The 24,096-nt window shown below is 44.2% G+C and overlaps 1 protein-coding gene across 8 annotated transcripts in view; it reads left to right on the forward strand.

The window, feature by feature from the left end:
• Positions 1–24,096, forward strand: part of LOC137353113 (homeobox protein Meis1-like) — a 639,330-nt gene that overhangs the window by 56,690 nt on the left and 558,544 nt on the right. For 3 of the 8 annotated variants that reach the window (XM_068019113.1, XM_068019117.1, XM_068019118.1), the window contains exons 2-5: positions 13,937–14,154; positions 17,706–17,862; positions 20,927–20,977; positions 21,390–21,440. In XM_068019113.1, coding sequence (XP_067875214.1) covers positions 13,937–14,154; positions 17,706–17,862; positions 20,927–20,977; positions 21,390–21,440 — 477 coding nt within the window. Of the gene's footprint in view, positions 1–11,841; positions 12,714–13,936; positions 14,155–17,705; positions 17,863–20,926; positions 20,978–21,389; positions 21,441–24,096 lie in introns of those variants that run through there. The other 5 variants (XM_068019116.1, XM_068019120.1, XM_068019115.1 and 2 more) reach the window with 3 other exon arrangements.

Below are 24,096 nucleotides of genomic sequence, written 5' to 3' on the forward strand. Positions count from 1 at the left end.
CAACAGGCACTTCTGCTGTGCTTGCCTGCCCTGTGCCAATGAAATACCCTTCCACTGACCCACAAGCTCCAACAGGATCCATACTGGAGGCTACTGGTGGGCACCATCCTGACGTAACTTCCAGGATCGCACTCCAAGGAATTTTGGCCCCATTGTGTTAGGATGGTCATATTCCTTTTGAGCATGGCAAGAGATAGTTTCCAAGGACCTACCCTGAGGTGGGTGGTGGGTAGCTAAATTGGCAGCCCTATTCACCAACCTGTTGACAGGAAGGGAGTCAGAGGTCAAAGTGTCCACCTAGAGAATCAAAGAACACGTAAACACGTGGTCAAATCTGGGGAGAGAGCCTGACGTAGCAAGAGGAGGTCCTCTCACCTTAAGGTCAGAAGTAGCCAGAATCAATGGGATGGTGGTTTTTTAAGCTTTTAGGGGAGGTTCCATGAAATGCAAATAATTTAAGGAAAAGCCAACCATTTAGAACATTATCATTGCCCAAACCTTGACTTTCGCTTAAAAACGAGAAGCTTCAACCATCACAACATTTAAGAAGCAATTAGATGAGCACTTGAAACGCCATGGCATACAAGGCTACGGGCCAAGTGCTGGAAAATAGGATGAGAATAAGTAGGTGCTTGATGGCCAGCACAGACACGATGGGCCGAAGGGCCTGTTTCTTTGCTGTATGACTCTATGACTCTACTGAGGCAGAATGCTCTCTCTGAAGACCTGGTGCAGCCTCTGTGCCAATGTGCTCTGAAGCCCTAGATGATTCCTTACCTGCCTCAATGTTCTAAGTGGCTAGTGTGAGGTAAGGTAAAGATTTCCCAGGAGGGTCGATGATGTGACACACTCTTCAGGTATTGCCCAGCAATGCTTGTTGGCTTTGCACCAGGAGTGCTATTTACAGTTTACCATGACAACGTGTTCAGTTGCCACACACTGCCCTATATCCTTGAATCTCCACATTAGTAATTTTCCAGTTACCAACCTTGAGATAGCAGAAGTCTCGATGGACCTTCAAATGTAAGCTCTTTCTTCTCTCTTTCTTGGTGGCCCACCCAGCCTCATCTCTTTTAGTCTGTAGCCATCGAGCAGAGTGTTACCCCAGGATGGCCAAGGTCACAGTCAGTATCAGAGGGGCAGCATTGACCTCTATAACCACCAGGGATTGCTTCACTTGAGTGGAATTCAGCTGATGATAAATTCAAGGCACACACACACACAAAAAATGCTTCTCAAAAGTCCCTTGTACTAAAGTGAACAGTTGCTGTGTCTGAATAATATTAACAGTGAAAGGGACAGTGGCCAGTGTCCAACCTTACATTGCATATGACCCAAATTTTTAAATTAGTTTTGGAGTAGTAAGCAAAGAAGGAAAGGAAAAAAGAATGATTAGCACTTATATAACACCTTATCGCTTGCCTCACCAGACTTCCAAATCACTTCACATACTTTGAAGCGTAGAAACGTTTGGTATATAGGTATGTGTCAGCCACTCATGCACAGCAAGAGCCCCATTAGCATTAAGAAGAAGGACCAGTTAACTTGTTTTTGGTGTTGTTAGTTGAGGGAGGAGTGTTGAACAGGACACTGGAAAAGTTCCCCTGCTCTTCTTCCAACAGTGCCGTGCAATCTTTTACATCCACCGGACGGAGCAGATGGGCAGATCCAAAAGATCACACCTCTGACAGTGCAGCACTCCCTCAGTATTGCAGTAGAAGTGTCAGCCTATGTTATACGCTCGAGTCTCCAGAGTGGGATTTGAACCCACAGCCTTCCTTTGGAGTGGCGCAGTGGTTAGCACTGCAGCCTCACAGCTCCAGCGACCTGGGTTCGGTTCTGGGTACTGCCTGTGCGGAGTTTGCAAGTTCTCCCTGTGACTGCGTGGGTTTCCACCGGGTGCTCCGGTTTCCTCCCACAGCCAAAGACTTGCAGGTTAATAGGTAAATTGGCCATTGTAAATTGCCCCTTGTGTAGGTAGGTGGTAGGGAACATGGGATTAATGCAGGATTAGTATAAATGGGTGGCTGTTGCTCAGCACAGACTTGGTGGGCCAAATGGCCTGTTTCAGTGCTGTATCTCTCTATGACTCTTCCAACTCAGGCAAGAGTACTCCTCACTGAGTAACTGTCAGTCAGCATCCTGAGGCATTATACAAGGCGGAATCAAGTCCAACTCTAGCCTTCAGGTGAAGTGGTATTAGAGGGTGGAGGATAATTGGATGAAGGTACGTAGACATAAGATTTGGAATAAGGTTTACAGATAGATTACAATATAATAGATATGCATATTCTGTCCCCATTTCTATCCAGAAGTAGAGCCGGTTGGAACATAAGAGTTTTTCTGTAGTACAGACTGAAAATCTGAAATGCAAATTTCAGGTGTTATAGAACCACTACTGGCAGGAGAGTGTAATTACAGCATGACAAGTTTACATAGGCAGTTACCATTATAAGTGCAGACTTAGGAATTTGTAATGTTAAGAGTGCGTTGATACAAAACCAGAAAGTAAAGTTTTGTAGACAGAAAGTTTATGGAAGTGGAAGCTTTATACTCTATTATATGGATAGATGTGATGGTTTTAATTAAACATTTATAGTTTAATTGTTTGAGGTATTCACAGATATACAGTCTCACCTTGTGATGGGACAGAAATCTACATTCACAATTCCCCACCCAGTGAGTTTTGTCATGTCATTGTGTGCAGTTGTCATTAAAATGTTTGAATTAAAATGACTGTATTCTTTTTCTATTTTATTATGTTAATAATAAACCGGGTGCTCCGGTTTCTTCCCACATGCCAAAGACTTGCAGGTTGATAGGTAAATTGGCCAATATAAATTGCCCCTAGTATAGGTAGGTGGTAGGGAAATATAGGGGACAGGTGGGGATCTGGTAGGAATATGGAATTAGTGTAGGATTAGTATAAATGGGTGGTTGATGGTCAGCACAGACTCGGTGGGCCGAAGGGCCTGTTTCAGTGCTGTATCTCTAAACTAAACTAAACTTAACAACTATCTAATATAACCTGCTAAATCTAGTTTATATCTCTTGCACAGCTTTAAACACTCTTAATTAGCCTTACATAATTTGACACACTTTTTATTTCTTCATGTGCCTTTCCTTTACATACTTTGTATACTTTACATTCCTTTACAGACCGTTATATGCCATTATTCACCCTCTATTACATTTATTTGCCTTCCACCCATTGCCCCTGTGCTCGCTGACCTACACTGGCCCCAGTTAAGCAACCGCTCAATTTTAAAATTCTCATCTTTGTTTTCAAATTCCTCCATGGCCCTCACCCCCCCCTCACTATCTCCTCCAGTTGTGGCTCAGTGGGTAGTACTTTCACCTTCGCATTAAGAAAGCGGTTAGTTCAGATCCCATTCCAGGACTTGAGCATAAAAATCAAGTCTGATATTTCAATGCAGTATTGAGCAAGTGTTGGAGGTGCTGCCATTCAGAGGAGGTCTTAAACTGAGACCCTATCTACCCTCTCAGCTAACACCAAAGGTGCTATCTTGAAGAACAGAGGAGTTATCCCTGGTGTTCTGACCAATAATTATCCCTCAATCAACATCACAAAAACAGGTCATCTGATTGTTATCACATTGCTGTCTGTGGGATCTTGCTGTGTGTGAATTGGCTGCCACGTTTCCTAAATTACAACAGTGGCTACATTGCTAAAGTACTTCATTGGCTGTAAAGCACTTTGGGATGTCCTGTAGTTGTAAATGGCGCTATATAAATGCAAGTCTTGCTTTTTATTTTACCTTGACAGTTTTGAACTTTCTGTTGACTGAGTGGGACTCAGTATTATTAAAGATGGGAGCCACAGTATTAATATTTCCACCTTATTGAATGAAATCAACTTACCAAAGCTGGGTCTTCAAACCCAGGCCTTTGGTGATTGAGAATACTGTGTCATAAACATGACCAGGTCAACTTTTTGTGTCAAGTAGACATGCACTACCACTGGACAAATGATCTCATGCAGAGCATTGGGGAATGGTGCCCAGATGAGAACACTTGTCTGCAGTGCAGCTAAGTATAGGATGATGTCATTGTGCAAGTGATTATCCAACTCCCTGTGTAGTAGTTCCAGATGTGAATATATATAATCACATTATTCACTTCAGCCTATTTCAGGTGTCCCAGAGATTTTTCGAGATGGGCAAAGGCTTTTGAAAATGATCCTAGCTCATTCTACTTATCTTTACTGGAGGCAGCAGTCCTTACCGGTAGCATGGACACAGAGCAAGAACTTGCTGGGATGATGTCTACAATGAGATAGCCTGTCAACACTCACCAGCAAGACTCACACAGGAGATTTACAAGGATGATACCAGAAATGAGAGGTTATAGCAATCAGGAAAAATTGAACCAGGCTAGGGCTCTTTTCGCTAGAAGAGAAAATGCCTTGGGATGACCCTAATAGAGGTCTTTCAAATTATGAAGGGGTTCAATAGGGTAGATGTAGAGATGATGTTTCCTCTTGTGGGGTGAGTCCAAAACTAAGTGTCATAAGTATAAAAAAAGCCATTAATAAATCCAATAAAGCATCACGGAGAAACTTCTTTGCTCAGTTAGAAAGTGAAAGTGACAACATGAGGCAAATAGCATGAGTCCAATGAAAGGGAGGTACATGAGAGGGGAATGGGACAGAAGGGTATGCTGATAGGGTTAGATGACATAGGGCAGGAGGAGGCTTGTGGGGGAGCATAAACACCTGCATGGACCAGTTGGGGCGAATGGCCTGTTTCTGTGCTGCACATTCTATGTAATTCTATGAATAATGGTCTTTTGAACAATGCATAGGAGAATGCCCACCTGCCCATTGAATGGTATCACACCGAGGGAGCTATCGTCTCAGGACAGGAGAGGAGGGATAGGAACTGAAGGGTAAAATAGAAGAATGGAGCAGAGGAGTTGTATATATGCACACTTCCTGTTTGCCGCTGCTGTCTGGTATCTGCCCCGCTGTGCAATCAAAGGCACATTCTAGAGCATGGCACTCAAGAAAAATATCACAATTGACTGCCCATGCATATAACTGGGTCAGGAAGTATACCGTTGGGGAACATGGATATTGTGAGCCTAAAATGTGTGCATCCATGCACATGGTATTTCTGTGGCTATAGGACATGTCAACATGTAGGACCATCCCATGTTTGGTGAGAGCCCCTAAGAACAAAGAACAGTACAGCACAGGAACAGGCCATTCGGCCCTCCAAGCCTGCGCCGATCTTGATTCCTGCTGAAATTAGCACCTTCTGCACTTCCGGGGCCCATATCCCTCTATTCCCTTCCTATTCATATATTTGTCAAGATGTATTTAAACGTCGCTATCGTATGTGCTTCCACCACCTCCCCTGGCAGCAAGTTCCAGGCACTCACCACCCTCTGTGTAAAAAACTTGCCTCGTACATCCCCTCTAAAGTTTGCCCCTCGCACCTTAAACCTATGTCCCCTTGTAACTGGCTCTTCCACCCTGGGAAAAAGCTTCTGACTATCCACTCTGTCCACGCCACTCATAACTTTGTAAACCTCTATCATGTCGCCCCTCCACCTCCGTCGTTCCAGTGAAAACAATCCGAGTTTTTCAAACCTCTCCTCATAGCTAATGCCCTCCAGACCAGGCAACATCCTGGTAAACCTCCTCTGTACCCTCTCCAAAGCCTCCACGTCCTTCTGGTAGTGTGGCGATCAGAATTGCACGCAGTATTCTAAGTGTGGCCTAACTAAGGTTCTGTACAGCTGCAACATGACTTGCCAATTTTTATACTCTATGCCCCGACCGATGAAGGCAAGCATGCCGTATGCCTTCTTGACTACCTTATCCACCTGCGTTGCCACTTTCAGTGACCTGTGGACCTGTACGCCCAGATCTCTCTGCCTGTCAATACTCCTAAGGGTTCTGCCATTTACTGTATACCTCCCACCTGCATTAGACCTTCCAAAATGCATTACCTCACATTTGTCCGGATTAAACTCCATTTGCCATTTCTCCGCCCAAGTCTCCAACCGATCTATATCCTGCTGTATCCTCTGACAATCCTCATCATTATCCGCAACTCCACCAACCTTTGTGTCGTCCGCAAACTTACTAATCAGACCAGCTACATTTTCCTCCAAATCATTTATATATACTACAAACAGCAAAGGTCGCAGCACTGATCCCTACGGAACACCACTAGTCACATCCCTTCATTCAGAAAAACACCCATCCACTGTTACCCTCTGTCTTCTATGACCGAGCCAGTTCTGTATCCATCTTGCCAGCTCACCTCTGATCCCATGTGACTTCAGCTTTTGTACCAGTCTGCCATGCGGAACCTTGTCAAAGACTTTACTAAAGTCCATATAGACAACATCCACTGCCCTTCCTTAATCAATCATCTTCGTCACTTCCTCAAAAAACTCAATCAAATTAGTAAGACACGACCTCCCCTTCACAAAACCATGCTGTCTCTCGCTAATAAGTTTGTTTGTTTCCAAATGGGAGTAAATCCTGTCCCGAAGAATCCTCTCTAATAGTTTCCCTACCACTGACGTAAGGCTCACCGGCCTCTAATTTCCTGGATGTCCTAAGACGTGTGAGATTGAGATATCTTGTCCTCCTGCCTCAGCTTTGTGATTTTATGCGTTATAGCAGTGATTCCCAATACATTTTATGAACTCTCTGCCACAAGGGGCAGTTGAGGCGAATAGCATAGTTGCATTTGATGGGAAGCTAGATAAGATCATGAGGGAAAAAAAGAAAAGGTTATGCTGATAGGGCCAGATGAAGAGGGATGGGCAGAAGCTCATGTGTGGCATAAACCCCGGCATAGGCCAGTTGGGCTGAATGGTCTGTTTCCGGGCTGTAGACTCAATGTAACTCGATGTCTCTCACCATGGAGCAAGAGAACCAAACAATGGTGATGGGACTAACTCAGCATTCGCCATATGATGGTAAAAGTTCTTCAATAAAGCAACAGCCTGACATAGTCACACTCTTCGAATCATACCTTAAAGGATATTAGTTCCTCTCCATCTATGCATCAAATCCTTGTATCATTTTCAATACCTTGATTAGATCATCTCTCAAACTTCTAAACTCAAGGGAATACAAGCTAAGTTTAGGCAACCTTTCCTTATATTTACTCCTTTAAGCCCTGGTATAATTCTGATACATGGCTTACAACTGAACATCTCACATCTGTGTTCTCTTGTGACGCCAAGTCTGGGGTAAGTGTTTGTTTAACTGTGTCTGTTTAACTGTTGTGTGGCTACACCAATTCAATTCAATCTCAGAGTAGCTGAGTGTTTGCGTCTGTGTTTATACGTGCACCCTTACGAGCCAGCGCGCTTCGCTGTGCCTTAATGATTCTGAGGTATCACACCTCTCTATATTGGTTAGCCTTTAATTCAACATTGGATAAATATTAGCCAGGACACTGGGGAGAACCCCCCTGCTCTTCTCCGAAAGCACATGATGGAACTTTCTTTTATGTCCATCTAAACAAGCATTTAGGGGTTCGGTTTGACGTCTCATCCAAAAAGATGGCACCTTCCCCAAAGCAGCACTTCCTCAGTACTGCACTGCAGTATCAGCTTGGATTATGGGCCCAAGGCACTGAGATCAGACTGAGAATGCCTGAGTGTTCGAACTAAATTTGTAAAGGTTTGTTGTAACCCCAGTGAGCTATTTTCTTTACAGGGAGGCTTTGGAAACAATTTTTGGCAAGAGAGTTGCCATGGTTACAGCTAGCACTCCCTACTGGTGAGAATGAGCAGATGGCTGTTTGTTTCCAATATTCTCCCGCATCCTGCCCCAAAAGATGCTGCTGCCTGCTGGGGTACAGTTCCTCAGATGCTGTTAGTCCTCTGTTCATTAACTACATCAAGAATGGCTTCCAGGCTTAGTATAAGCTGGGCGCAGTATTGCTAGATGATCTGCATATGGCATGACCAGGCATACAGGCCCACTGTACAAACTGTCATTGGTCCTACTGCAGTGGGTTGTCAAGGCTGTGGAACTTCTGCTGAAAGGCCACCGGTTCCAAGTTTCACCTGGACAAAGATCACGAAACTCTTTCAGGGCTGATTTCAAGCACCGACACTTCTCAACCACTTCGAAAATTACCTTCCCGTGCCGCTGTTTTATCTACGCTGTTTTATCTGGCACTGGCCAGCAATACAGGACTAGTATTTCCGTCACTTTGTCTTATTAATCCATGGAATGTGACATCGCTGGGAACGCCAGCATTTCTTGCCAATCTTTAATTGTCCTTGAGAAGGTAGCGGTGAGCCACTTTCTTTAGCCACTGCATACTGTGTGGGTACACCCATAGGTAGGGAGTTCCAGGATTTTGGCCCAGCAACAGTGAAGAAGCAGAGATATATTTCCAAGTCAGGATGTGTGAATTGGAGGGGGAGCTTGCAGATGGTGTTGTTCCATGTGTCTGCTGCCCTTTCCCTTCTGGGTGGCAGAGGTTGTGGGGTTGGAGGTGCTGTCAAAGAAACTTTGGTGAGTTGATGCAATGTATATTGCAGATGGCACTGGTCATGGAGGGAGCATGTTGAAGGTGGTGGATGGGGTGTCAGTCAAGCGGGCAGCTTTGTCCTGGATGGTGTCAAGCTTCTTGAGTGTTGTTGGAGCTGCACCCATCCAGGCAAGTGCAGCGTATTCCATCACACTCCTGACTTGTGCCTTGTAGATGGTGGACAGGCTTTGGGAAGTCAGGAGGTGAGTTACTCGCCACAGAATTACCAGCCTCTGACTTGCTCTTGTAACCACAGTATTTATGTGGCTGGTCCAGTTCAGTTTCTGGTCAATGGTAACCCCCCAGGATGTTGATGCTGGGGGATTCAGTGATGGTAATGCTGATAGTTAGAAAGGTAGTTAGATTTTCTCTTGTTGGGGATCATTACCTGGTACTTAGGTGGCACAAATGTTACTTGTCATTTATTGACCCAAGCCTGGATATTATCCGGGTCTTGCTGCATGCTGGCACAGACTGTGTCAGTATCTGAGGAGTTGCAAATGGAGCAATCATCAGTGAATATCCCCACTTCTGACCTTATGAAGGAAGGAAGTTCTTTGATGTAGCAGCGCAAGATGGTTGAGCCCAGTAAACAACCCCGAGGAACTCTTGCAGTGATGTCCTGGGTTGAGAGGATTGACCTCCAACAACTACAACTATCTTCCTTTGTGCTAGGTATGACTCCAAACAGCAGAGAGTTTTTCCCCTGATTCCCTTAGATTTCACTTTTACTAGGGCTCCTTGATGCCACAAGCGGTCAAATGCTGCCTTGATGTCAAGGGCAGTCACCTAACCTCTCGAAATCAACTCTTTTGACCATGTTTGGACCAAGCCTGATTCCATTTAAACCACACAAAGGTGAACAAACAGTGCAGCATCTTCCTGAAAAGCTACAGGTTGGACCATGACCCAAAGCCTTTCTCTTGGTCTTACACTGGACTGGACTTTGGCTCTTGATAAACGCCTTGCCAAGACCCCGCTAAAAATAAGTACAAAGAAACAAGACGATCAGTATACCAGCTGTTCACCCATGGGCAGTCAACGTGAACACTAAGAAACTCTGGGCTTGTCTTGTGTAGCAGAGTGTTGCTTTGCAGTGTGGCTCAGCTCTTCTCATACAGGGGTAGTAGGCAGTCAGGTGAATGAAACCATGTGTATAATAACAGGTACCATGAAAGCAACTGACCATGCCCAGCCACTGATTCTGTCCACTTCTGGCATCAAGCAGAATCTGCTCCATGCAAGCCATCCCACTTCTAACCCTATTCAATCTACTGAGCCGCAGTCTTCACTCAAGGGATCAAACGTAGATGTGGAGAGGATGTTGCCACTTCTGGCGGAGGCCAAAACTAGGGATTATAAATATAAGACGGTCACTAATAAATCCAGTAAGAAATTCAGGAGAAACGTCTTTACTCAGAGACTGGTTAGAATGTGGAACACGCTACCACATAGGGTGGTGGAAGTGGATAGCACAGATGCATTTAAGGGGAAGCTAGATAAGAAAGGATTAGGAGGATATGTTGATGGAGTTATGAAGTAAGGTAGGACGAGGCTCATTTGGAGCATAAACACCAGCAAAGACCAGTTGGGCCAAATGGCCTGTTTCTGTGCTGTGTAACTCTTGTAGCTCAATGTAATTCCGCCAAGGAACCTAGATGTCTCCTAGATATGGTGCACTAGGTGGCAATGCAAGCTTCAGACAGAAACAGTACCTATATAGAGACAGGTCCAACCCTTTGGTTTTAACCTTCCACACCACCTGTACATAATGTTCAATCATTTGAGATGCAGAATGATCCGATATATTGCAATTGACTATAAGCCTCTGATTCAGAAGATCAGGGCTTTGAGTCCCACTCCAGAGACTTGAGCACAAAATCTAGGACGATTTTTGAGTGCAGCACTGAAGGAATGCTGCACTGTTGGCGGTGCCCTCTTTCACTTAAGGTCCCATCTGCGCTCTCAAGTGGATGTAAAAGATCCCACGGCACAATTTGAAGAGGAACAGGGGAGTTCTTCAGGTACCCTGGCCAACATATAGCGCCCTCAATCAACATCATTACAAACAGATTATCTGGTCATTATCTCAATGCTGTTTGTGGGAGCTTGCTTTGTGCAAATCAGTTGCTGCCTTCCCTCCGTAGCAACAGCGGGGCTGCGAAAGGAGCTGTATAAATGCAACTTTTTCTTTCTTGGTGAATCTGGCCCTTTACCTGAGGTCAGCTAGAAGATTAAACCACCTACTTGCAGGCTGCATCCATCAGTACAGGTTCCCTGCTGTCCCCTGAACAAAGTCCTTCACTTAGCTATGGACGGGTGAAAAGACTTTTAGACTCAAAATCTCTGTGCTCCTCCAATTCTGGCCTCATGCCCATCACCGAAATCCTTCACTGCTCCATTGGTGGCCATGCCTTCAGACACCTCAGCCCTAAGATCTGGAATTCCCTCCCTAAACCTCTGTGCCCCTCTACCTCCCCCTCCTCCCTATTTAAGACCTGATGACATGAAAGATCAACCCTGTTTCTCTCTCCACAGATGCTGCCAGAGCATTTCCAGCACTTTTTGCTTTTTTTAAATTAAATTTCAGATCTCCAGCATTTTGACTTCTCCTTAAAACCTGCCCGGTTGACTAAGCTTCCGGCTACCTGTCCTGTGTGGGCTGGGTGTCACATTGTCTTTCAGAATTCTCCAATAGAGAGCCTCGGGGTGGGGGGGGGGGGGGGGTGTACTTTCCCACACTAAAGGCGCTACATCAATGCACGTCGTTGTTGCCAGTCTCGATCATTCAAGAATAAACTTGGCGTCAGTTTCTTGCGACCTGGTCATTAAGGGACGCTTCAGGTTGTCGCCAACACATGGGAGGGGGCTCTGATCACTGTTAACACGTGCTTACAGTGATATTAAGCAGAGAAAGGCTCGTCTCCCCTTCCCCCAGTCCAGTTTGCATTTCAGAAACCTGCAGTCAGAAACTGGATGGGCGGTAGTTACCCCCTCCCCTCCCCTCCCTCTGCCCCTTCCTGAATGCACTGGAGCAGTAATAACATGAAACTAGATAAAGGCTTTGCCCATTAGTTACATCTCTGGTCTCAGTGCCTGGTCCTAACGCTGGGAAGTGGTACTGCCCCCTGCCGCAAAGGGTTAACGTGCGGTGGTGTTTGGGAAATGAATGCACATTATTCCGCCTGGTAGGAACAGCCATTCAAAGATTCCTGCTGCCTGGGTATCTGAGGCTGCGAGTGGAGACGAGCGACTTATATAGGCGTCTGTATTTCCGGGTATGCTCATTGCTTCAAGGCGAGCTGAGAGAGAGAGAGAGAGACCGAGAGAGACAGAAAGACAGCATCTGGGCAACATACCGGAGCGGGGCAAAGAAGCCCCACCGTCAGGCAACTACATCACCCACCCCCCCCCCCCCCCACCACCACTAAACCCCCCCCCCCCTCTCACCTCCTCTCCTCTCTCCTCCTCCTTTCTTGCAAAAAGGATCCCAGGCACTGGGGGGGGGGGGGGGAGGGCCGATTGGAGCTGCTTTCTCTATTGTGGAACTCCAGATTGTGACTTCAAGCTGATGGAGGGGAGACTCAGAGCATGCCTGGGACTTTCACGTTGATTCGCTTTGGATGGGGAGCTCCTTGATTTCCTAATTCTGGTAGAAAGAGAGAGAGAGAGAGAAGTGTCCATCTGCTTGCTGGTGAAAACCTGTTTAGTTGACCTGATCAAAAAGGTGTGGAAAAGGGTGGTGAGGGGGGGGGGCTCTCTCTCTCTAGCTTCCCTCACCCCCCCTCTCCCCTCTCTCCCACCCTCCCTCTCCCTCCCTCCTAGGTTAGATCATCATTCATCTGGAAAAGTGACAGCACCGCTTCTAATGGACAACCCAAGCGGACAGAAGCTAAGAGATTCAGCACCATTCACATCTCCACTGACGGCCTCGATTCGCTTTAGCTTATCTGCAATTTCTCTCTGGTCTTTTCTTACAATTTCAACAACAAAAAGCCACAACACACATATATCTCTATAATCAAGGAAAACCAAAACAAAAATAACCATCCAATTTCTGGGAAATAAGATTGTAATCTACATCGAAGATAATCATCTAGCAAAATACAGCGGCTGTGTGTTACAATAAAGGGTGAAATCCAAGAATAGCTTTAAACACGCTGGGTGATGGCACAAAGGGTAGGTATGGGAGCGACAGCCCGTTACCCCGGGCGATCCTGAATGCTCTAGCCGCCCGCAGTGTTCCGCTGGCCGGCTTAAGGAAGCACTAAGGCCCGCTGTGGTTCTGGTCTGGACGCTGTGTCTTGTTTATCTCTATCTTTGATATAGACACAGATTTGTTTTTTTTGTTGTTGTTAGTGTTAAGACGGTCGCTGTTTGTATTATTGCTGGTCTGTTTGCATTTTTCACTCTGTTTGCGGTGATTTTGAGGTTTGTGTTTGCGAGACTGCCCGGGATATTTTGAATCAGTTCTTTTTGTGTATGTGTGTGTGTGATGCACAATTTTTGAAAGTATATTTTCCCCCCACGATTGCAAAAGACTGCACGGTTCCTCAAAGCGAGACTTCGCAATCTGCTAATTTGAGAATGTGTGATTCCACTTAATTAAAATCCTTCCTCTTTTGTTGCTATTTTAGGACAAAAATTCACAGTCTAGTTTTTTTTGGGAAAATATATATCACTCCCAGTAATATAACTCGTTCATATCTACTGTAACTCTAATTTGGCAGTCTTGTGGTTCTATTTTACAACACCGAGTTAATGGTACTTTAACTTTAATAGCCTGTTTATGGTGATTTAAGCCCCATGTTTAGGGTAATTGTTTGTTTGTTTTGGCAATGTTGAATTGTGTTTTTGGTCATTTTGAACGTGTTCAGGGGAAATGAATTTACGGTCGGTTTTACAAAGTAGGTGTTTGAAAACAACCCTCTCTGTTGTCCATTTGGGAGAAGGTGGTTTAAAGCGGTTCGATATTTTGTTTGTGAGTAGCTGAAGCCACGATGACTTCCCGGTGAGTGTGGAGTTGTTGGGTGTATGTAGAAAGTTCTAGCGAATGCCCAAAACTTGGGGTGAAATGAGCTTGAATAAAGTGAGTGATCATTTTATATCTGTGGGTTTGTGGTGGCTTGTGTATTTTCCCCAGAGTGTGTGGTAGTGTGTTTGTTAGGATGGGAGACTTTTGAGGGTTTTGTAGCTGCATTTGTGTGCTTTGATAGGCTTTTCTGTGTATGTTTTTCTAGTACAAGGTCTGAGTGTAATTTATTATATTTATAATTATGCTAAGTACGAGAGTGTTGCACACTGTGTTTTGGAGAAATTAGAAGTTTATTTTAAAAAATCTGAAATCCGTTGCGTTGGAGTCTCTTTTTAATTTTTTATCCACCCACCCTTTTTCCTTGTAGTATGATGAATTGTCCCACTATGGGATGGACGGGGTGTCTATGGCCAGTTATGGGGACACACACACATCCCGGAATCTTCCACACCATCTGAGCCACGGCCCCGGGATCCACGCGCAACACTACCCGCCCGGAGGAACCCCTCACCGGGCAACACTACCGTCCAGCCTCGGGAACAGCATCAACGATACTCTCAAGAGGGAAAAGGACGCGATATATGGGTAAGCGACTCAAAAGTTTCCAGAGACATATGTGGCTGGGTGGAAGGAGGGGAAACGAGAGAGATAAAAATCGGAAAATGAAAAAGTGAAGTTGAGAATTGATTTTTTTTCTTTTGGAAAAAGGTGGGAGATGCATTGCAATAGACAACAGGAGAGTGAGAAATAAATAAAGGGGAAGTTTTAGAGAAAGAGATCCAGGGAGAAACACGGGGCTAGTTTGTTCAACTTTAATTGCACAGTTAGAACAAAGCTGTGGAGTTAGTAAAGGAGTTAATAGTAACACAACCTGGGCGAAAGTGGTAAAGGGAGGGAAAAATAGAAAATAGGGCATGAAGAAAATCCCTTGGTGGCGAGGAATCTAGAAAGCAACATTAAGCAGAAAGTTCTGGGTTATTGCAAAACAGAATCCCCATTTATATCCAACGAGGGACTTAACATGGAGAATATTCTGATTTTTGCATTGGGAAACTTTTATTTCAGGGGGAAATGGATTTTAAAAAAAAATCTAAGATTAAAAGTCTTTAGATTTTTGCAGCTTATCAGTTTCCCTTCGGTTTTATTCTGTTTTAAAATCCTGGATCCCAATCTTATTCTGGTAACTTTCTCCACGACCCCCGAAAAGTCTTCTAAATTGTATCTTGGAGGAGGGAACGGACTTGTGAGTTGCTGGGGTCTCAAATCCCCAATCCCCGTCCAGAACTGCGGCCAATGCTACAAAGTGAATTTTCAAATCTCCTTCAGCCCTGCGGGGCTGCCCCTGATTGCACATCTCTGCACATTCGCAACCACCTAACAGTCTGCATTCACTGTAAAGCAGTTAATATCGCCATCAGTATCACAAGACAGGGTTAAGCAACCCCCCCACCCCACCCCCCCCCCCCCCACACACACAATTTTCTCCCCCTGTTTTGGGGGAGCAGCTGAATTTATTTCTTGCCTCCGACTATTATTGCCCAAGGTCGTGTCTGCTTTGATAAATATATCTCTCCCATCTTTTTGCTTGAACGAGTCTGGGGGCGCTGGGGGTTGGGGTATTTTATCGGCCCCCAGTCAGCTCGGCGGAGGCTGTCTGAAAGTTGAAGGGAGTGTGGGAGTCAGGGGTAGAGTGTTTTAAAAAGCACTCGATTCTTTAAGCCAAACTTAAAACTAAAAATCCGCATCCCAATGCCTCATCTCGCTCGCTCTGCAGTCTCTAACATGTTTTAACTCTGAGAGTTAGCAGGTCAGAGATACACTGGTGCCGCCAATCCATCTATAAACCTGCATACTTGTTAAAATGAAACAATTCTACATTTTCACACCAGGCTATAGATTACACCTTGAGATCACTTTCGAGTTCAGCAGTTCTCTTTTTAAAAAAAACACTGCCAGCTCAGTCATTTTGCAGCAATTAGTTGCGGGCCAAATTAACAAATCGCTACCCAAGTCAGCTTCCGACCAGAATGTATTTACTAATGAATGAGCTATGTGTATAATGTTACGAGTTCAGGCTGAAAGGGACTGCTTATCTGTCCCAGAACTTAGAAGCAGGAATTGGTCCCTGATTGTTAAATCCCCCCCCAAAATCGGTGGGAGAATAATTCACGAGGTCAGAATCTCACCAGAGCGGTTAAAAGTTCTGCTCCATCCCCCCCCCCTCCACCCTGTGAAACACAACATAATCCACCCCCGGTTGAATAGCTGGGAAGATTTGGGAGAGAAGGGACGGGCTGGGGTCCCTTACTGAGCTGGGTAAGGAGCGAAGGGACCCCAGGAACAATCTGGACATTTCCAGAAACCAAAGTCACACTATTGAGGTTTCAACGGCGATGCATTTAAGCAAGTTCATCTGTATTTTTGCCTGTCGCTACCTCTATAATAATTCTGCATTTTTATGAGTAGTTTTTTTTCCGCTTTGTCTTTTGCATTTCGCAATGTGCATGCCCACTTCTAATTTCCATGCCGTTGAGTCCCTCTAAATTAAACATTATCCACATTTTCAATTTTAGCTTAAAAAAAATATTCTGTTCCCCCCCCCCCCCACCCCTTTTATCTCTCTCTAAATATCTTAATCTGTGTGTGTGTGTGTGAATTGGGCAAAGATTTGCACAACTGGCCTCCAAAACTGTGCAGTAAACTGAGATGCCTCCCTCCACTTTTAAACAGTCGGTGCTTTCAGGAGGTTTTTAACTCGGGATGCGGGAACCGTGAGCTTTCGTGAATTGTTTCAGCTGAAAATCATTTTTTTTTTTTGGTGGCAGACTTTTCTTTACATTTTCTGTTAAAATATTAAGTCATAATCGGCGCCTGGAGGGCGAGGGTTAAAGGGAACTATTTGTTAATCACACAAAAATGTACTTAGCGCCCAGTTCTGTGCCTTTAATGAGCTGGTCTTTGTGCGGCCAGTTAGTAGATTTTTTTTTCTCTAGAGCTGAGTTAGATTAAAAAAAAAATTTTTTTTTAAAATAAGCTTTTTCCTGTTGTGCACATTGAGCGTGTTAACAGTGGAAGCGGGTTTGTAAACATTTCGTGCACTCAAAGGGGGAAAATAATGCAAACTGGCCGAATCAATCCAGCCAGCTCCTAAATCAAACCTAACTTTGATATAAATGTGTTCAGAGGAGGTGCTTTAATTTGCTGAAAAATGGAAATGTATTTGAAAATAAGTGGGGCTCACTCCTACTGCTCTGAGCCCCACTAAAGTCTAACCTCCAAAATCAGGCATATTGTGTAAGATTAATATCTGGCGACATATTAAACGTTAAATGTTCACTAAGTGTGTATGTTATATATAAAATACTCTATGCATATATAACAGCGTGATATATATAAACACTATTATACATAACAGCGTGAATATGGTGAATGCTGCATTATATATAAATTCACTATGTACACTTTGGTAATTTTTTGCTATGTATTTACATTCCATTTCTGACTGTGAACAGTCGCAGCAGCTGTAAATGGCTTGCAGTGGTTTTGTATATATAATTGTGTGTGTGTTTAATGTTTCACGCCATCTCCTGCTTCGGATTAAGGATATTTGATAAATCCTATCGTTAAATCCACGTTTTTGAGGCTTGCTCAATATTTACGTTTGCCCTGTCATTTTTTTTTTTTGGCGTAGAATTATGAATGCGCAGAATTTATATTAATTCACAGAATTTATATTAATTCTGTGCATTTTTTTTGTTATCTATGTACAAACTGTTATCTAGGGATAAACTGTAGTATCTTTCATCTATTAATTATTTTCTCCTATTTCTATTGTCTTTATCCATCTTTAATTATAATTTTGATGTTTTATAGATATCTTAATTGCCTTATTTATTCCTAGGATGTTTTCAGCCCCCGACCCATTTACTCCTGATATTTTTTCCCACAAACTGTAAACATTTTGAGCGGCGAGTTCCTGACATTAGCGGAAGGTTCAGTACGGGATAAGTTTTGCAAATGTGTTAGGGGATTTCGAGCTGTCTTTATTTTTTTTGAAGGGGGTGGGGTGTGATTTTTGTTTCATAATGTCCATTTTTGATAATCCAAATCTTTCCCCTCTTTTCTTCCACACACAGACACCCCTTGTTTCCACTCCTAGCCCTGGTCTTTGAAAAGTGCGAGCTAGCGACATGCACTCCCCGGGACTGCGGAGTGGCCGGCGGGGACGTTTGTTCGTCCGATTCTTTCAATGAAGACATCGCAGTGTTTGCTAAACAGGTCTGGAGAGATAAAGTGAGAGAGAGAGAAAATCAGATTTAAGTATTTTGCATTGAGACTGTGAATGATGGAGAATGTGTGTTAACAAGAGAGTGGGTTAAACATTCAGCGAAGTTCCATTGTAAGTAAACTATGTTGGTACATTGGAAAATTAGAAAGTGCCTTGAATTATCTATGTGTGTGTGTGTGAATATAGAGAGATTCCCATTAAATACGAGATCAATGTATTAAATATATTCCGGGTCAGTGACTTCAGCCATGAAATCAACCACAGATCGGTTCAAGTCGGTTTACCAGACGCACAGGCAAAAGATATTTTAAAAATCGTTTCGACTATTAACATAATCGGGTCTGTAATTACACAGAGACCGCCAGGGATAATCAATAAGGGTGTGAAATCTCACTGATTAATTTCAGCTCCACTTGTCCATTTCTCAGGAATTAATTTAATAACAATCAATGGTAATAAAAGCATCAATTTCGAATAAAAATCAGATTGAAATGGATTTAATTGCATAATCACCCAGAATAGATCAGACTGGGTGGAAGAGAGCTGAAATCGGGACTCCCGGAGTGGCTAAGTAGATCTGGGCACGGCCCAGAACACAACAGGCAGCCTCACCCGGGAAGAGGGCCAGAGGGGGTAGAGAGAGGGACAAAACTGAGGGTTGTGGGCGGGGGGCACAATCAAGAGTGGGGCAAGGGGGTGAGGGTTGGCATGGGTGGGCGTAAGGGGGAGGCAAGGAGGGAAGACATCCCACATTAACTTCACCTTCAGCCAGGTCCCTGTTATTTATTCCCCAAAACACAACCAGGCTTTCATTAAATCGAATATTATAAATTGGTTACTCTGGGTATTAACAGTCTCTGAGCTGTAGGTCAGATGCTCCCATTCATATGGACAAAGGACAGGGAAATAGCAAACTTTTAGAGTAGACTGTATGTGAGTGTGTTTGGAAAAAATGTGGGCCAAGTGTGTTTAGACTGTGTGAGTGTAGACTCGCAGAGTGTCCACACTTTGAGCGCATGGATTATCTAATGGTGATTCTATGTCTATTTATACACATGTGACAAATGTATATAGACCTGTGTCAGTGCATATACTTTATTGAATCTCTGTGTGTGACTGGGTTTGTAATGCTTGTGTCTGTAGGTATTAATGTGTTTCTGGCTTTCGATTGATTCTATAGAAATGTGCGTGTGTGTTTTGTATTTTTGTAATTGTATCAGAAAAACTGTGTAGGTGTGAGACTGTCTCTGGGTGTGTGTGTATCTGTCTGTGGGTGCATAATTATGTGTCTGTTGCTGTGTGTATGTATCTGCTGATATATCTGTGTGTGTGTGTGTGTGTAACTCTCAGTGCCTGTCCCTTTGTGTTTGTGTGTGTATGTGTGTGTGTGAGACTCTTAGTCTCTCAGTGCCTGTGTGTGTATTTGTGTGTGTAAATTGTGTGTACCTCTCAGTGCCTGTGTATTTGTGTCTGTGTGTGTAACTCTGTGTCTGTCCATGTGTGTCTGTAAAACTCTCAGTTTTTGTCTCTATATATGTGTGAATATGTGTGTGTGTGTGTGTGTTTGTGTGTGTAAAACTCTCAGTTCTGTCCCTATGCATGTGAATGTGTATGTGTGTGTTACTCTCAGTCTCCCTGTGTGTGTGTGCATGTGTAACTCTCAGTGCCTGTCCCTATATGCGTTTGTGTGTGTAACTCTCTGTCTGTCCCTATGTGTGTGAATGTCTGTGTATAACTTTCAGTGCCTGTCCCTATGTGTGTGTGTAACTCTCAGTGCCTGTCCATGTGTGTGTGTGTCCGTGTGTGTAACTCTCAGTGCCTGTCCATGTGTGTGTGTGTAACTCTCAGTGCCTGTCCATGTGTGTGTGTGTCCGTGTGTGTAACTCTCAGTGCCTGTCCGTGTGTGTGTGTAACTCTCAGTGCCTGTCCATGTGTGTGTGTGTGTAACTCTCAGTGCCTGTCCCTATGTGTGTGCGTGTCCGTGTGTGTGTGTCCGTGTGTGTAACTCTCAGTGCCTGTCCCTATGTGTGTGTGCCCGTGTGTGTGTCCGTGTGTGTCCATGTGTGTGCGTATCCGTGTGTGTGTGTCCGTGTGTGTAACTCTCAGTGCCTGTCCCTATGTGTGTGTGCCCGTGTGTGTAACTCTCAGTGCCTGTCCATGTGTGTGTAACTCTCAGTGCCTGTCCATGTGTGTGTGTGTCCGTGTGTGTAACTCTCAGTGCCTGTCCCTGTGTGTGTGCCCGTGTGTGTAACTCTCAGTGCCTGTCCATGTGTGTGTAACTCTCAGTGCCTGTCCATGTGTGTGTGTGTCCGTGTGTGTAACTCTCAGTGCCTGTCCGTGTGTGTGTAACTCTCAGTGCCTGTCCCTATGTGTGTGTGTGTGTGTAACTCTCAGTGCCTGTCCCTATGTGTGTGTGTCCGTGTGTGTAACTCTCAGTGCCTGTCCGTGTGTGTGTGTAACTCTCAGTGCCTGTCCCTATGTGTGTGTGTGTAACTCTCAGTGCCTGTCCCTATGTGTGTATGCCTGTGTGTGTGTCCGTGTGTGTCCATGTGTGTGCGTGTCCGTGTGTGTGTGTCCGTGTGTGTAACTCTCAGTGCCTGTCCCTATGTGTGTGTGCCCGTGTGTGTGTGTGTCCGTGTGTGTAACTCTCAGTGCCTGGCCATGTGTGTGTGTATAACTCTCAGTGCCTGTCCCTATGTGTGTGTGTAACTCTCAATGCCTGTCCGTGTGTGTGTGTGTGTGTATAACTCTCAGTGCCTGTCCCTATGTGTGTGTGTAACTCTCAATGCCTGTCCGTGTGTGTGTGTGTGTGTATAACTCTCAGTGCCTGTCCCTATGTGTGTGTGTGTAACTCTCAGTGCCTGTTCATGTGTGTGCGTGTCCGTGTCCATGTGTGTGTGTTTGTGTAACTCTTTGTGTCTGATATGTACTTTATACACCCAAGCAGAGTAAGAATGGGAAATTTGGTTTTCCCTCTGGCTACAGATTACAGGTTTAAATATTAACTGCAGTTAACCATTTCCAGTCTGTAGAGTTACTAAAATATCCTCTCACTATTTTATTTTCTAGATCCGAACAGAAAAACCTCTATTTTCTTCTAACCCCGAGCTGGATAATTTGGTAATTAGAGCTTTAGATCTAAATTGTACTGATTTTGAACTGACTGTGGGAGAAGGAGCCGATAAAACACAGAGGGCGGCCTGCTTTTCCGTTTGCTCTCAATTTTCCTTCCGAGTAAAAGCATTTCTAAAAGTCTATGATATATAAAAACTGAAATGCATCATATTTAATTGTTTGTTTAACAAAATAATGTTTGGGGGAGGAATTAAGTTCCATGAATCAGTTACTGTTGCAAGATAGATTTTGTAACTAAACCCAAATGTATCTTTCCCAGACAGAGCCTTCTGGGTTGAATGCTGAGTCTGAAACTCTCTGGTTATGGTACAGCTCTCTGATGTTTCTCTGCGTTGTGGTCTGACCAGGAACAGTCGCTGGTTCCCTTTTACTGACCCCCCTTCTTTTCTCCTCACAGATGATTCAGGCCATCCAGGTGTTGAGGTTTCATTTACTGGAGTTGGAGAAGGTAAGGAGATGTTACTGGAAAAGCGATATAGTGTGTGTGTGAGTTTTTGTGTGAGGGTGCATGTGAGTGTGTGTGAGAAGGAGTGTGTGTGTGTGTGTGTGTGAGGGAGTGTGTGTGAGGGTGTGTATGTGTGTGAGGGTGTGTATGAATGCGACTGCATGTTTGTGTGTATATGTGTGTGTGATATTGTATATGTGTATGAGTAGATGTGACTCTGTGTGTGCGGGTGTGTATGAGGGTCTGTGTGTGGGTGTGTGTGAGGGTGCGTTTGTGTGTGTGTATTCATGAGTGTGAATGCGACTGGGTGTGCGCGCGAGTGTGAGGGTGTGCGCGTGAGTGAGGGTGTGTGCGCGTGAGTGAGGGTGTGTGCGCGGATGAGTGTGCATGCGTGTGTGATTGTGAGTGTGAATGTGTGTTCGAGTGTGTGTGAGCGCAAGTGTGTGCGAGCACGAGTGTGAGTGTGAGCGTGTGTGCGTGAGTGTGAGTCAGTGTATGCATGAGTAAGTGCGAGTGCGCGAGGGTGAGTGCGAGTGCGTGAGGGTGTGTGTGTGTGCGAGAGGGTGCGGCTGTCTGTTAGATTTTTCGTAAGTGGCTGGGTTGATTTCGGAGACAAAAGCCAAGTGTTTTCACTCAGTCATTTGCTTCTCTAAACCCACACTAATGTGATAATTAACTATTTAATTCCAGCACCCCTGAGAGGTGCTGATTGAATCTTGTAGCAAGTGAAGCAGAATACTAGCATCTTTCTTTATTCTTTTTCTCCTTCCTTGTTTACTTCTCCCCTCCTTCTTTCCTCTCCTTCCTCCTCTCTGTATTTCCTTCTCTCTATTTTCCTACATATGAATTCCCTCTTCCCATTCTCTGCTAATTTCTGTATTAATACTGGAATCTCATTCATTCCCAGATCTTTCAGTCTCCCTTCTTCCTTCTCTCTCTTTGCCTCTTTGTCTCCTCTCTTTTTCTGTCTTTCTGCTTTCTTGCTTTGAATTCTTTACACCGAGCCTTAGCAGTTATGCACAGGCGGGAGCAAGACGGGATGATGAAGGGTTTTGGCAAATGTGTTAAAGAAATGTTCTCCCCTGGTGTAAATGCCATGCTCAATAAATATTTACACTATTAGCCAGTGTTGGCTGCTCACCAACAAAGTGTGATTAGATATAGATCTGTCGGATCCAGATTGATCCGAGCACGGATCAGTATCCAAACTGTTTGAACTTTTTATCCTTAAGAACAATTACTAAAAGGGTTAAAATATATTTAGTAATATTTATATCATATATGTGATGCAATATTTTTTATGGTCTTCTCAGTAATATTTAGATCATATATTAGATCTAAATGTTACATGTAGGATGTTTAATGATATTTATACCACGTATGTGATGTAAATATTATATATAGTAATTCTTCTGTAATTTTTAATTTATCCTAAAATGCACAGGGGTTCTATGGATCTGAAGGACTGAGTAAGTGGTGCTATTTGCAATGGGTGCCTGGGTTTTATGTAGCTGCATCTCAGCCATTTCTCTCCATGGAATCATTTCTGCTCGAAGAAAAGGAAAAATTTTCAGCATCATTAATCTTAAATCAGATTATTAAGTCAGCTCTGGCCCTGATAGATTCCAACAGGAGAGGGGGGGGGGGGGGAAATCTTCTCCTGCTCCAAAAGCCGTTATTCTGAAGGCAATTGGTACCAAAATATAAAGATGCGAGAATGGTTTAATACGAGGCGATTTAGCACACACTGAGAGAGTTCCACACGAGTAACGTTTTAATTTATATCCAATTAAATAAGTTTCGGGAGAGATTCCCCCGAAGCAAAAAAAAGTTCCTTTCGAACTGAACAGTCCTGAAACTGTAATGAGAAGCATTTCTGTTAGTGATGGTGTTTAAATGGGGTCGGATTGGGGAAGAGAGTGGGATTAAAGGAGCCTCGTGCAAGAGGGATGCTTTTCTGGCAAGAGATAGAGGGCACTAAGGGAATTGCAAAGCTCCGTCAGATGGCTTTGAGAGTGGGTTTCAGTCCCTTTCACCATTCAAGAGGGTCTTTCTCTATGAGATGCTTTATAAATAAATCACTGACCTCCTCCCCTAGCCTCAGAGGGCTGGGGACATTCTGCAGACCCCTAGGCACAGCAGCAGCAAACCTAAACAGTAGATTTCACAGAGAGGTGTGAAGGTAAACCACATAGAAAAGGCAAAACACATTAAACCATGAGAGTGGGACCGGGAGGGCAAAAGAGAAGCAAGTTTAGGTTTGATATCGGGAAGTTCTTTACACGAGGAATGATCGATTATGGGAAGGGATTTTGAGCTGGGCGAGGACGGCTGAAAGCAGGAATGGATTAAGAAACAACTGGATGTGGAGGTGAAAAGGAAGACTTAAATTTCGTAAATCCCATTACATCCCAAAGTGCTTTAATGGCAATGAGTTTTTTTTTAAAGTGTAGTCGCTGCTGTAATGCAGGAAATGTCGCAGCTGATTTGTGCACAGCAAGCTCCCATAAACAATAATGAGTTTTAGTGATGCTATTTGAGGGGTAAATATTATCTAGGACACTGGGAGAACACACTGCTGTTCATTATAATAGTGCCCTGTGATCATTTTGCAACCACCTAAAAGGGCAGGCAAGATATCAGTTTAATATCACAGCTG

This window comes from Heterodontus francisci, chromosome 40 (genome assembly GCF_036365525.1).
Source record: "Heterodontus francisci isolate sHetFra1 chromosome 40, sHetFra1.hap1, whole genome shotgun sequence".
Lineage (NCBI taxonomy): Eukaryota > Metazoa > Chordata > Chondrichthyes > Heterodontiformes > Heterodontidae > Heterodontus > Heterodontus francisci.